At 38.7% G+C, this 15007-nt stretch overlaps 1 protein-coding gene across 17 annotated transcripts in view; it reads left to right on the forward strand.

Moving 5' to 3' along the window:
• DNAH6 (dynein axonemal heavy chain 6) overlaps positions 1-15007 on the forward strand; it is a 359634-nt gene that overhangs the window by 212794 nt on the left and 131833 nt on the right. For 16 of the 17 annotated variants that reach the window (XR_010343231.1, XR_010343232.1, XR_010343233.1 and 13 more), the window contains 4 exons: positions 8037-8208; positions 11934-12080; positions 12792-12865; positions 14697-14851. Coding sequence is in view for 14 of the 17 variants with exons in the window: in XM_064377854.1 (XP_064233924.1) it covers positions 8037-8208; positions 11934-12080; positions 12792-12865; positions 14697-14851 (548 nt within the window). In the remaining 3 variants the exon portion in view is untranslated. The remainder of the gene's footprint in view (positions 1-8036; positions 8209-11933; positions 12081-12791; positions 12866-14696; positions 14852-15007) is intronic. The other variant, XM_064377858.1, reaches the window with a different exon arrangement.

Raw genomic sequence — 15007 nt, forward strand, 5'->3', positions numbered from 1 at the left:
CCCTTACTGTTCTGCAGCCGCCACAGGTGATCCCGAAGCAATCAGGGTCTGGTGTGGCCCTCCAGCAGAGGGGCCTGACTTTTAGAAGGAAAACTGAAAAACAGTAAGAAATAAGTTCAACATCAACAAAAAGGACATCCACTCAGAGACCCCATCCAAAAGTCACCAACTACAAAGACCACAAGTACAGATAGATCCACAAAGATGGGTAGAAACTATTGTAAAAAGATGAAAACACCAAAAATCAGAACGCCTCTCCTCCAAGGGATCACAACTCCTCACCAGCAACGGAACAAAACTGGATGGAGAATGAGTCTGATAAATTGACAGAAACAGGCTTCAGAAGGTGAATAATAACAAACTTCTCTGAGCTGAAAGAACATGTTCTAACCCAATGCAAAGAAACTAAGAACCTTAAAAAAAGGTTTGACAAAATGCTAACAAGAATAAACAGCTTAGAGAAGAGTATAAATGAATTGATGTGGCTGAAAAACACAACACGAGAATTTTGCTAAGCATAGATAAGTTTCAGTAGCTGAGTCAAACAAGCAGAAGAAAGGATATCAGAGATTGAAGATCAACTCAATAAAATAAAATGAGAAGGCAAGATTAGAGAAAAAAGAGTAAAAAGAAATGAACAACCTTCCAAGAAATATGGGATTATGTGAAAAGACCAATCTACTTTTGATAGATGTACCTGAATATGATGGAAAGAATGAATCCAAGCTGAAAAACACTCTTCAGGATATTATCCAGGACAACTTCCACAACCTAGCAAGGAAGGCCAATATTCAAGTCCAGGAACTACAGAGAACACCACAAAGATATTCCTCAAGAAGAGCAACCCCAAAGTACATAATCATCAGATTCATCAGCATTGAAATGAAGGGAAAAATGCTAAAGGTAGGCAGAGACAAGGGTCGGGTTACCCACAAAGAGAAACCCATCGGACTCCCAGTGGATCTCTTGGAAAAAAACCCTATAAGCCAGAAGAGAGTAGGAGCCAATATTCAACATCATTAAAGAAAAGAACTTTCAACCTAGAATTTCATATCCAGCCAAACTAAGCTTCATTAGTGAAGGAGAAATAAAATCCTTTATGAACAAGCAATTGCTCAGAGATTTCGTCACCACCAGGCCCGCCTTACAAGAGCTCCTAAAAGAAGCACTAAACATAGAAAGGAAAAACCAGTACCAGCCACTCCAAAAATGTACCAAATGGTAAAGAGCATTAACACAAAGAAACCGCATCAACTAATGGGCAAAACAACCAGCTAGCATCAAAATGGCAGGATCAAATTCACACATGACAATATTAACCTTAAATGTAAATGGGCTAAATGCCCCAGTCAAAAGACACAGACTGGCAAATTGGATAAAAAATCAAAACCCATCAGCATACTGTATCCAGGAAACCCACCTCACATGCAATGATGCACATAGGCTCAAAATAAAGGGATGGAGGAAGATTTACCAAGCAAATGGAGAGCAAAAAAAAAAGCAGGAGTTGCAAACCTAGTCTCTGATAATATAGACTTTAAACCAACAAAGATCAAAAGACACAAAGGAGGAAATTACATAATGGTAAAAGGATCAATGCAACAAGAAGAGCTAACAATTCTAAATATATACACACCCAATACAGGAGCACCCAGTTACATAAAGCAAGTTCTTAATGACCTACAAAGAGACTTAGACTTCCACACAATAATAGTGGGAGACTTTGACATTCCACTGTCAATATTAGACAGATGAAGAAGACAGAAAATTAACAAGGTTATCCATGACTTGAACTCAGATCTGGACCAAGCAAACCTAATAGACATTTACAGAACTCTCCACCCCAAATCCACAGAATATACATTCTTCTCAGCACCACATCACACCTACTCTAAAATCAACCACATAATTGGAAGTAAATCTCTGCTCAGCATATGCAAAAGAATGGAAATCATAACAAACAGTCTCTCAAACCACAATACAATCAAATTAGAACTCAGGATTAAGAACTAACTCAGAACCGCACAACTTCATGGAAACTGAACAACTGGCTCTTGAATGTTGACTGAATGAACAATGAAATGAAGGCAGAAATAAAGATGTTCTTCAAAACCAACAAATGAAGACACAATGTACCAGAATCTCTGGGACACATTTAAAGCAGTGTCCAGAGGAAAATTTACAGCACTAAATGCCCACATGAGAAGCAAGGAAAGATCTAAAATAGATACCCTATCATCAGAATTGAAAGAGTTAGAGGAGCAAGATAAAAAAAACTCAAAAGCTAGCAGAAGACAAGAAATAACCAAGATCAGAGCATAACTAAAGGCGATAGAGACATAAAAAACCCTTCAAAAAATCAATAAATCCAGTTGCTCGTTTTTTGAAAAAATCAACAAAATAGACCACTAGCCAGATTAATAAAAAAAGAGAGAAGAATCAAATAGATGCAATAAAAAATGATAAAGGGGATATCACCAGTGATTCCACAGAAATACAAACTACCATCAGAGATTACTACAAACAACTCTATGCACATAAACCAGTAAACCTGAAAGAAATGGATATATTCCTGGACACTTGCATCCTCCCAAGCCTAAACCAGGAAGAAGCTGAAACCCTGAATAAACCAATAACAAGGGCTGAAGCTGAGGCAGCAATTAATAGCCTACCAACCAAAGAAAGTCCAGATCCAGACGGGTTCACAGCCAAATTCTACCAGACATACAAAGAGGAGCTGGTACCACTCCTTCTGAAACTATTCCAAACAATACAAAAAGAGGGACTCCTTCCCAAATCGTTTTATGAGACCAACATCATCCTGATATCAAAACCTGGCAGAGACTCAACAAGAAAAGAAAACTTCAGGCCAATATCCACGATGAACATAGATGCAAAAATCTTCAATAAAATACTAGCAAACCAATTGCAATAGCACATCAAAAAGCTTATCCATCACGATCAAGTAGGTTTCATCCCAGGGATGCAAGGCTGGTTCAACATACACAAGACTATAAACATAATCCACCACATAAAAAGAACCAAAGGCAAAAACCACATGATTATCTCAATAGATGCAGAGAAGACCTTTGACAAAATTCAACAGCCCTTTATGCTAAAAACTCTCAATAAACTAGGTGTCAACGGAACATATCTCAAAATAATAAAAAGCTATTTATGACAAACCCACAGCCAATATCATACTGAATGGGCAATAACTGGAAGCATTCTCTTTGAAATCTGGCACTAGACAAGGATGACCTCTCTCACCACTACTATTCAATATACTATTGGATGTTCTAGCCGGAGCAATCAGGCTAGAAAAAGAAATAAAGGGTATTCAGGTACGAAAAGAGGAAATCAGATTGTCTCTATTTGCAGGCAACACAATTGTATATTTAGAAGACCCCAGTGTCTCAGCCCAAAATCTCCTTAAACTGATAAACAACTTCAGCAAAGTCTCAGGATACAAAATCAATGTGCAGAAAACACAAGCATTCCTATACGCTAATAACAGACTAAAAGAGAGCCAAATCAAGAATGAACTGCCATTCATAATTGCTACAAAGAGAATAAAATACCTAGAAATACAACTAACAACGTATGTGAAGTACCTCTTCAAGGAGAACTACAAACCAGTGCTGAGGGAAATAAGAGAGGACACAAACAGATGGAAAAACATTTCATGCTCATGGTTAGGAAGAATCAATATCGCGAAAATGGCCATACTGCCCAAAGTAATTTATAGATTCAATGCTATCCCCATCAAGCTACCTATGACCCTCTTCAAAAAACTGGAAATAACCACCTTGAACTTCATATGGAACCAAAAGAGAGCCTGAATAGCCAAGACAATTCTAAGCAGAAAGAACAAAGCTGGAGGCATCACACTCCCTGACTTCAAACTCTACTACAAGGCTACAGTAATCAAAACAGCATGGTACTGGTACCAAAACAGAGATATAGACCAATGAAACAGAATAGAGGCCTCAGAGGCAATGCCACACATCTACAACTGTCTAATCTTTGACAAACCTGACGAAAACAAGCAATGGGGAAAGGATTCCCTGTTTAATAAATGGTGTTGGGAAAACTGACTAGTCATGTGCAGAAAGCAAAAACTGGATGCCTTCCTGACACCTTACACTAAAATTAACTCCAGATGGATTAAGGACTTAAACATAAGACCTAACACCATAAAAACCTGAGAAGAAAATCTGGACAAAACCATTCAGGACATAGGCATAGGCAAGGACTTCATGACTAAAACACCAAAAGCATTGGCAACAAAAGCCAAAATAGACAAATGGGACCTAATTGAACTCCAGAGCTTCTGTACAGCAAAAGAAATAATCATTAGAGTGAATCGGCAACCAACGGGATGGGAAAAAATTTTTGCAATCTACCCATCTGACAAAGGGCTAATATCCAGAATCTACAAAGAATTAAAACAGATTTACAAGAATAAAACAAACAAACCCATTCAAAAGTGGGCAAAGGATATGGACGCTTTTCAAAAGAAGACAAATATGAGGCCAACAAACATATGAAAAAATGCTCATCATCACTGGTCATTAGAGAAAGGCAAATCAAAAGCACATTGAGATACTATCTCATGCCAGTTAGAATGCCGATCATTAAAAAATCTGGAGACAACAGATGCTGGAGAGGATGTGGATAAATAGGAACACTTTTACACTGTTGATGGGAGTGTAAATTAGTTCAACTATTATGGAAGACAGTGTGGCAATTCCTCAAGGACCTAGAAATAGAAATTCTATTTGACCCAGCAATCCCATTACTGGGTATATATCCAAAGGATTATAAATCATTCTATTATAAAGGCATATGCACACGTATGTTCATTGCCGCACTGTTTCCAGTATCAAAGACCTGGAACCAACCCAAATGCCAATCAATGATAGACTGGACAGGGAAAATGTGGCACATATACACCATGGAATACTATGCAGCCATAAAAAATGATGAGTTCATGTCCTTTGTAGGGACATGGATGAATCTGGAAACCATCATTCTCAGCAAACTGACCCAAGAACAGAAAATCAAATACCACGTGTTCTCACTCACAGGCGGGTGTTGAACAATGAGAACACATGGACACATGGAGGGGAGCATCACACACTAGGGTCTGTTGGGGGTGACTAGGGGAGGGGCAGTGGGGGGTAGGGAGTTGGGAAGGGATAACATGGGGATAAATGCCAGATATAGGTGATGGGGTGATGGAGGCAGCAAACCACATTGCCATGTATGTACCTATGCAATAATCCTGCATGATCTGCACGTGTACCCCAGAACCTAAAGTGCAATTAAAATATATATATAAACTCTCAACCTCCTGTGGAATTATCATGTCCATGGAAATGTGTCACCCATGGGAACATCATCCAGCAAGCATATCACAGCTGAAAACTGGCTGTGATAGGGCTGCTTCTTCCCCCTGTAACTTTTACAGGTTTATGTTTAAAACTCACACTAGCTATAAGGGGAAATGTAAATGAAATGTGGCAAAACTGAGAGATTCTGGGGGCTACTGGCTTGGACTGAATTCAAGTGGGAAAGCATATTGCTCTCATTACAACAGGCAGGGTATTTTGCCTGTAGAAAAAAATAAATTTGCGGTAGCCCTGTGGATCTCAAACTTCATTTTTCATCACAACCCACCTAAGCAGGACCCAAGAAGTCATCACCCATGTGCCCTGTCCTTCATTACTGTTTGGAGGAGAAAGAACTTGGAGATAATCAAGAACTGAAGAAGAGCAAAATCAATAAGTTAAATTTATTGTTAGCAACATATATAAATAGATTTACTTATACTATGTAAAAGAAGCCTATGAGTCTAAATAGTACACATATATTATAAATGATGTTTTTAATCACCTATTAGTGTTAATACAATTAGTCCTATCACTGTACTTTCTTTGATAGTCTGTTGCAAATTAATTAAACAGTACATATATGCAGTACTACTAATGCTTAGTCACAGTTTGCACAGCTGGAATATGTACATTATAAGTGACTCTTTCTTGAACCACAGTTCATACAAACCTGAGTGTTCACTTATTGGAAATTTATGTGCTAAAATATGCATCACTATACACTCTAAGGGTAAACTGAACAGCACACAACCAGGTAAATCAAATTTAATGAAATTTCTAATTAGAAAGCTGTAACAGCAGTAATTGAAAACCATGATCAGCTCCATAAACTACTGATAGTGTGCTTATGCCAAAGAATCCCTCCCCCAAAACTGAGAAATCTGGCTATATCTTCTGTACATGTTCCTAGTAAGAGTTTTGCAAAGTTACCAAACAGATCATGTAAGCCAGACCCTTAAGTATAATGCCAGGTTGTGGTCCTTAGTAAATTCTATAATGGGATGTTAATTTTAATGTATGAATACCAATTTAGTAGCCTTTAATTCATTCACTAAACAGTTGGGCGCCTTCCATATGCCTGACATTGGTGTATCATCCCTGTCCTCATGGATCTTCTTCCATGGACACAGATAATGAATAGATGAATGAGATATCTAGATATAGACACAGTTACTCATGTGTATGTTAGAAACTGTATTTGTATTTGTGTCATGGAGAACAGAAGGCTGGAACTTTTTACATACATATATATATAAATAAAATTATCAGCTCGTCTGTTCTCCACCACACACATACAACTGGACAGATTTCAAATTTTAAGATTGGGTTTGGGAAGGTCCTACACAAAATACAGACCATGTGGAGTATGTTAAACTCATGTTGGAGTACCAGGAAGGGGGTACCTAAAAAGATCATCCTCACAAGTTAAAGCAAATGTTAAACAAGAGGCCCACTGAAAACAAATACTCAGGCTTATTTCAAAGGATCTCATATTTGACACCAAATCTGAAGTCACAACTCTAGATTGGACTAACTTGCAAACATTGATATGCATTCTAGTGGCTTCTTCCATGAGTTACTCCAGGGTTAATGGTGATAAGAATTTATCTATTTAAAAAACAATAATGATTTTCCAAGCACTTGAGGGTCCAACAACTAGCTAGTAAATACATATGTTCAAGTTGTGATGTTATGGATGAGAAGATCAGAAAGACTGATAGGAGGACTTGTTTTAGATTGAGTGGCAAGGAAAGGCCTCTCTGGAGAGACAGCATGTAACCTAAAACATGAAGGATGAAAAGGCACCTGCCAAGCACAGAGGGGTGGGCACAGAGAGAGGCGAGCAGCAGTGAAGGGGCCTGAGCTGGGAAGGAGCAGGGGTGTTCAGGCTACTGTGGCAGAGACATAGGGAGCAATGAAGGGAGGGGTGAAGTGAGGGAGTTGGGGGAAGGGTAAACCAGCAGGGAGACCAGGATGGAAGTGGAGAGGCCAGAGTGAAGGAGAGAGGGGAGAAGTTCAGATGAAAAAGAGTGGGGTCCAGAATGGGATGATGTCCGGGGAAACAGAGGGAAGAAAACAGACCCAAGAAATGTGTTCAAAATTGATTGTACGGGACAGAGAATGGGAGGTGTCTAAAGAGACTTCCAAGCTCCTGATCTGAACTTAGGAGGGAATGGCCAGCTACTGAGATGGGGAAGCTGAGGTATGGTGGAGTTCACCGTTGCAAGTAAGTCACACTTAAAATATACATAAAGATGAAAGTCTATGAGAGTGGTGGTCACTCATCCACAAAAGTGAGAGAGAGGGTTTCCGTTCATTTCCAGTTGAGTTTGTGCCCTTTGTGAAGACCCCTTGGACTCACCTCAAGCAGAGATCTAAACTTGAGAGTACATTCATGTAAATTCACTAGTCAGATATGAATGCCACTCAGGCATCACAAAACAATCACAGAAGACAAGAGTGAGCGCATGCTTGAGAATGTTTTCTGAAATGAGCAGAAGAACTTTGATACCAAAAGCCTTTATGTTAGAATTTGGCTTTCTATGTATTACTAGAAAATATATCATCTGGAGTATTTAAAAGATAGATATTTAAATATTATATAAATGTAATCCTCTCATATTATGTTTCTGGTTCTAGGCCATCTTAAATGGCTTCCTGAGTGATTTTCCTCCAGCTGTAAAGCAAACTGCATCAAGCATTGTAGAAGCCTCAGTTGAGATTTATAACAGAATGAGAGTTGACCTCCTGCCAACACCTGCCAAGTCCCATTACATCTTTAACTTGAGAGACTTATCCAAATGTGTGCAAGGTACTGTACTGAACCCTTGTTTTCTAATCTTCACCCTCCCTTTTTTTTCCATTAGCCTCCAAATCTCTCAGTAACATTGTATGCATGCAGGTGTCTGTGACTCACCTGGAAATCCCATCGCCTGTCCCTGTTCAGGCTGAGTACTTCACAACTATTTCACATGGCCAACACCACCTCCCATTTCTCACTCCCAGCTGATTACTCTCTTTCACTGAAAAAAAAAAAAAAACTGAAGCAATTGGACCAGAGCTGCTTCATCTTCTAAATCTCCCAGACAACTTGCATCTTCCTTCCCTGTGCTGAGCTGCCCCTGCATCTATCAGTGCCAATGGTCCTTCTAGCACCAAACCGCATCCTCTCCTGTCTACTCAAGGATTGTACTCTCATAAGTCCCACTTCTCATCTTCATTGTTTCCTTTTTCATTAGATCATGCCTAACAGCATAGAAAACCACTATCATACCTCTCATCTTAAAAAAAAATAATTTTCTTTCAATCTCGTATTCCCTGATGGTACCTCTACCACTTCTCTGCTCTAAGTGAGATGGGGAGAAGAGACCATTCTGTCCCACTTATTCCTTCTGGTTCTCACTTTAATATATGTCCATCAAAGTCTGATACCCGACACTGCACTAAACTGTTCTTCCTGAGTCCTGTCTCCATCTGCTCAGATCCACTGGTTAGCTCTCAGCAGCACCTTAACGTCACAGCAGTGTCCACACAACTTGCCCCTCCCCACCTTCTCCAGTGGTCCAGGGAAGGCTCCCCTGGGGTCCTCCCTTACTGCCTGCTGTCACTCAGTCTGTTTTGATAGCTGCTCCTCCTCTTCCCTACCTCAAAATGTTGGGGCCACAGGGCTTGATCTTCAGATCTACACACATATTCCCTCAGTAATTTTTGTCAATTCTATAGCATCAACATCAAATACCATCTACTCAGAGATGGCACTGGAGTGCCTGCCTCCAGCTCCCACCTCTCCTCTTAAGTGTCTGACTTGCATATCCAGCTTCCTTCTCAGTGTCCTCCCTCAGGCATCCAGCTGGCCTGCGAAACTTGGCATGTCAAAATTGAATTCTTGCTTTTCCCTTCTACCCTGGCCATGTGTACATACCCCATCCCCAGAGGAGACTACCATTAGTTGATCTGGCCAGGAGCCGTGAAAACCCCTATGCAATCCACGAACAATCCTGACAGCTTTATTTTCAGAATATATCCCAAATCTAGCCACTTCTCACCACTCCATCCTCTACACCGCTAACCTCCTCTCTAATCTCCTGCTTCCAGTTGTCCATTTACCCTGTTCAGAGGGACTCAGAGGCTGCTTCCAGCACCTGTCTGTGTTGAGTCTCTGTGTGAGCTGGATCTGGGTTTCCTCTCCCTTTCATTGCCTACCACTTTCCTCCTTGCTACTGCCACCTCCTTGCCATTCCTGAAATTAGGCCTTCCCAGGGACCTCTGTACATCACTTGGAATGCTCTGACACCAGATACCCATGTGGCTCACTCTCCCTGCTTAAATGTCACCTCCTCAGCAAAACTTTCCCATGTCCCTTCATAGCTCCTATTACCTGAAATCATATCGCACATATTTCTATGCATATATATGTGTTTATGTATCTGTCTCTTCCACTAGGACATCAGCTCCCCTAGGGCTGTATGTATTTCACATGGCCAACTGCATCCCAGTGCTAATTGGGCCTGGCACTGAATGAATGAATATCTAGATGAATAAACAAATCTCCCTCGATTTTGTATAAAAGGACACTAACTCTTAGTTGATCCATGATCTGCTTCACTCCTGACTCCCCAGCCAGTTCCCTTTGTTCTACACCACTCTTTTTTGTTTGTTTGTTTGTTTGTTTGTTTTTTGTGAGATAGAGTTTTGCTCTTGTTGCCCAGGCTGGAGTGCAGTGGTGCGATCTTGGCTCACTGCAACCTCTGCGTCCTGGCTTCAAGCAATTCTCCAGCCTCAGCCTCCTGAGTAGCTGAGACTACAGGTGCACGCCACCATGCCCAGCTAATTTTTGTATTTTTAGTAGAGATGAGAACTCCTGACCTCAGGTGATCCACCCGCCTCAGCCTCCCAAAGTGCTGGGATTACAGGCCACCGTGCCCAGCCAATATTTTTTTTTCTCTAAAAAGAGTCGAACTAACATTTATAAGTTTGTTTTCAGTATCTGCAAAGTAGCCAAAGCAAAAGCTATGGAGTGCTTTCATGTGAAGCCGAAGCAATGATTGGCCTCTTTCAAAGCCAGCCCTCTTCCCTGTCTTCATCACAATCTAAGTCATTACCTGTTGTGCTTTAACAAGTCTGAGAATGAACTAGAAGATGCTGAACCATGGCAGGAGCTTAGGCATGAAGAACCCTGCAGACCCTTCCTGCTCCTCCCTAATGCACAGTTCTCACACAGGTTCCTGATCTTCCCAACTCCCATGTGAAGGCTCTGTGACTCTTTTCTTTTTCTTCCTCCAAGAGCCTGAAGGACTCTCAAAGCTGGCACACCATCCTTGCCACAGGATGGCACAATAATTTGTTTACCTCTTCCTCCACTGAAATCTTATCCTCTTATACTAGCAGTTTAGTCCTGTGATTCATGAACTCAATTTTCCTAGAAAACATTAGAATATGGCTTTCTTTCATGAACTGCTTCAGACTTACTTCCTGATCCTCAGACATTGTCTAATCTAGTCATTTATTTATTATCTTTCCCCATTGCTTTTCTATTCCTATTTTTAAGATAATTTTTGAGCTTCAAAATTCAGGACTTTATCTCTGAAATTACACGTCATAAAATACCCAGGAAATTCCAATGTTGAATCCCTTTCTCCTTGTCCCCGCATTTCATCCAAAGGTCCTAGAAATTTCCTTATTTCTACAAATATTAACTGAAAATAATTAAAACTTCAAGCATTTCAAGAAACATATATGTCATACACAAACACAGACACAAATATGAGATGCAAAAATAAAGGTAGCATCATTATCTGTAGAAATACTCTAGTATTCCAAAGCAACATGAGCAGTACCTACCATGCTATGTGGTACACACTTTCTGCTGAGTGTGCCCACGTGCACAGTAGACACTGTCCCTGCCCTTGTCTACAGTGTGAGGAGCCCCATATTGGTGGTCCCTGTGGAGAAGGACCATTTCCAGGAATTCCTGTACATTGTTGCTTTGATTGTAACTTGAAATCATTAGAACTGTGTTTGAAATAACAATTAACATTAATGAAATGAGTACTCAGAATGATCTTAGTAGAAGCCAGAAGGTCCAGGGCATTTGGTAAGAACTGAACATTGGGGAAGAAAGAGAGAGAAATGGGAGATTCAGAAACAGTATAAGCATTGGGAGGGGGAAAGTTGCAAGATAAGTAAATATATATACTTTAGTATATTTTAAAGTAATGTGAGACTCTTCACTTAACATATTGCAACCTATGTAATAATGAGATGAACTTTGCTTATATTGTGAAGTTTGACCACTCAAAATGCTCAGTTAAAGAAACATCACAAAACAGGTAAAAAAATGTTTTTGTCAAATAATGTGTCCCAGTTTTGTTATCAAAAAATGAGGTCACTATTAGCATATGTGTATATCTACTAGGGAAGCATTCATTTTTGTCAATATAGGGATAAAGTTGTACTTAAGGATTTCCTAATTAAACTCTTGCTAGAGATTCTGAAAATGTAGAATTTTTCTTTTTTTTTTCTTTTTCTAAAAAACAGGTATCCTCCAATGTGATTCAGGAACAATAAGAGAAGAAATTCAAATATTTAGACTCTTTTGCCATGAGTGTCAAAGAGTCTTCCATGATCGCTTGATTGACAGTGAAGATAAGCACTATTTCCATGTTATTCTGACAGAAATGGCCAGTAAATATGAATCTTTATTTAGCTATTCTTTTTTTATTTGAGTAGAAAAGCAATTTGGTTTCTATAAAGTTAACACAAAATGAATTTTCATCATTTATGAGTAAAAATTATTTTCTTTGATGGTTCAAATATTTAAAATATATGAAATATTATGTAATATTATAAAATAATTTTATTAAGATTCAGGAAGGGTCAGCCAGGCATGATGGCTCATGCCTATAATCCCAGCACTTTGGGTGGCTGGGTGGGTGGATCCCTTGGGCTCAGAAGTTTGAGACCAGCCTGGGCAACAAGGCAAGACCCCATCTCTACTAAAAATACAAAAATAAATAAATAAATTCAGGAAGCATTAATATTTTAATTTATTATGAAGTTTTAAGTAGAGGAGAGAAAGTAGGAGAAACAGTACTTTGTCTGATAAGAAGCCAAGATAATTCTAAAGTACTTCTTATTTCTTATAAAAGTATCCAATATTCATTATTTAAGAAATGTTTTAAATTATTTATTAAGTATCGTTACTCTTAAACTTGGGAGATTATCAGTCAAACTAAAGTGGCATGGTGTTAACACAGTATTCTCTTAGTTTATATATATATATATTAATTAAGTCTTCTAAGTAAAGTAGTAGCTATTATTCTATATGTTTTATCACTAAAATATTGCGTTCAACATTATCATTACATTAAAAACTTGATTTTGTTCTTTAAATAGATAAACATTTTGGAATTGCAATTGGCCTGGAATATTTTTTGAATAAGCCCATCATATTTGGAGATTTCATTAAGGCAAGTATGTTAGACTGACTTGACCTCATTTGAAAATTATAAAGCAGTTACTATTTTCCAATGCAAATTCATATTCTATAAAAACTTTACCTGTGTGAAGAGTTAAGATCTAGAACAGATGTCAGCCAACTTTTATCTGCCTGCCACCTATTTTTGTAAACAAAATTCTCTGGAACATAGCCACAACCAATGGTTGCTTTTGCTCTGCAACAGCAGAGTGCAGTAATAGTGACAAAGACTATATGACTTGCAAAGCCTAGAATATTTACTATCTGGCCCTTTACAGAAGAAGTTTGCTGACTCCTGATCTAATTACATTCATTTTGGAAACACTTTGACTCAGAGAGCCATCTGGTATTCAATCTGGAAGAGAGCAGAGAGGTCTAGTCTCTTAATTCAGGAATTCCCCCTTATTATACTCTACATAATGAAGCTACTTGGTTAAGAGAATTGTCCTCTTCATTTCAGGGTAACTCTAATTAGTACCAACTTTTTTGTTATATTTAACTTCCTTTGTATTCCCTTATGAGTTCCTCAAGCCTGTCTCCACAATACTACCTACCTAATTTTTACCCTCTAAACCTAATTTTACCTTCTGGTAATTTTTACCCTCGAGACCTGCCTAGAATAAATCTGCTATCTCACTACCCTACCTACATTGGCAGATAACCATGTTGTTTTACTAAGGTGCCCCTTGTTCAAGTAAAACATTCCTAGTGTCTCCAAGAGGGCAGAGACCAGGTCTGTTTTTGTTCATCTTAAGTTCCCAGGTTCCTTCATAGAGGTACATAGCAGGCTCTCAATCAATGCCAACACATAAAGGAAGTCGTCTTTATATTATATGTATACAGTACCTCACTGCTCTGGTAACTCCACTCTAGATAAGTGTTACACCTGACAAATAAAAAAGATAAACTATGTATTTTTGTAAAGTATATATATTTATTATTAGAAGTATGGTCCAAAGTTTGTTTCCCAAGATTATTTTCCTGTGTGTTTCTAGTGATTGTATTATTAGATGAGGGAATAAACAGAAAAGGAACTGCTAGACTCTTCTTGCATAGCCTATGTGTGTTTTAGTAAAAGAGTCCAGGAGAAAGTGCCCCTGGGGCAGTTGCTATATACAATAGAGAAGAGACATCATCAATAGATTAAAATAAGACTTGACTCTCTATAATTTACACCTGAATTTCATTCTCAACAATTTAGGTAACACTAGATGACTGCTATTTAAAAACTACAAATAGTTCTGGCATGATTTTTTTATAATAATAGCAGTCTATTATGCACAGTTTTTAACCAGTTAGCTTTTCTAATATCAGTAACCTAACAGCAAAAATATGAAACCAGGTTGGGCGCAGTGGCTCGCACCTATAATTCCAGCACTTCAGGAAGCAGAGATGGGTGTATCATTTGAGATCAGGAGCTGGAGACCAGTCAATATGGTGAAACCCCATCTCTACTAAAAATACAAAAATAAATTGGGCATGGTGGTGGACATCTGTAATCCCAGCTACTTAAGAGGCTGAGGCAGGAAAATCACTTGGACCTGGGAGGCAAAAGTTGTAGTGAGCTGATCGAACCACTGCACTCCAGCCTGAGCAACAGAGAGAGACTCCATCTCAAAAAAAAAAATGAAACCACAATGTAGAATTGTGAGAAAAATCAAAACCCTATTTCTGAGCTTCTGCATAAATTTTATTGCAAAGATCTTCAAAATTCCAGTGTAGCTCTTAAAGAAGTTAAATGAAATGGATTTTCCAGGTTATGCATGTTATGAATATGTTCCATCAGAATTGATCCAACTTGCTTCTTCTCCCATAAATTATAGTTTGGAGCAGATAAAGCTCATCGGATTTATGATGACATGCCTGATATAGAGAAAATTGGAAATGTTCTACAGGACTATCTTGACGATTATAATCTCACAAGTCGCAAAGAAGTAAAGTTGGTGTTCTTCCAGGATGCTATAGAACATGTTTCAAGGTATAATGCTATAAGGCGCCCAATAATGCATTGATTTAATTTTTTTGTAATAAAGGGTAAAAAAAATAAGTTGTATAAAACTCTTTAAACAGATTGCTAGATGGTCAGAGGTCTTTTATTAATTCTCACTATAACTTGAGTCATTGTTTAATTTAT

Source organism: Aotus nancymaae, unplaced genomic scaffold (genome assembly GCF_030222135.1).
Source record: "Aotus nancymaae isolate 86718 unplaced genomic scaffold, 86718_ANA_hifiasm-v0.15.2.pri h1tg000017l, whole genome shotgun sequence".
NCBI lineage: Eukaryota > Metazoa > Chordata > Mammalia > Primates > Aotidae > Aotus > Aotus nancymaae.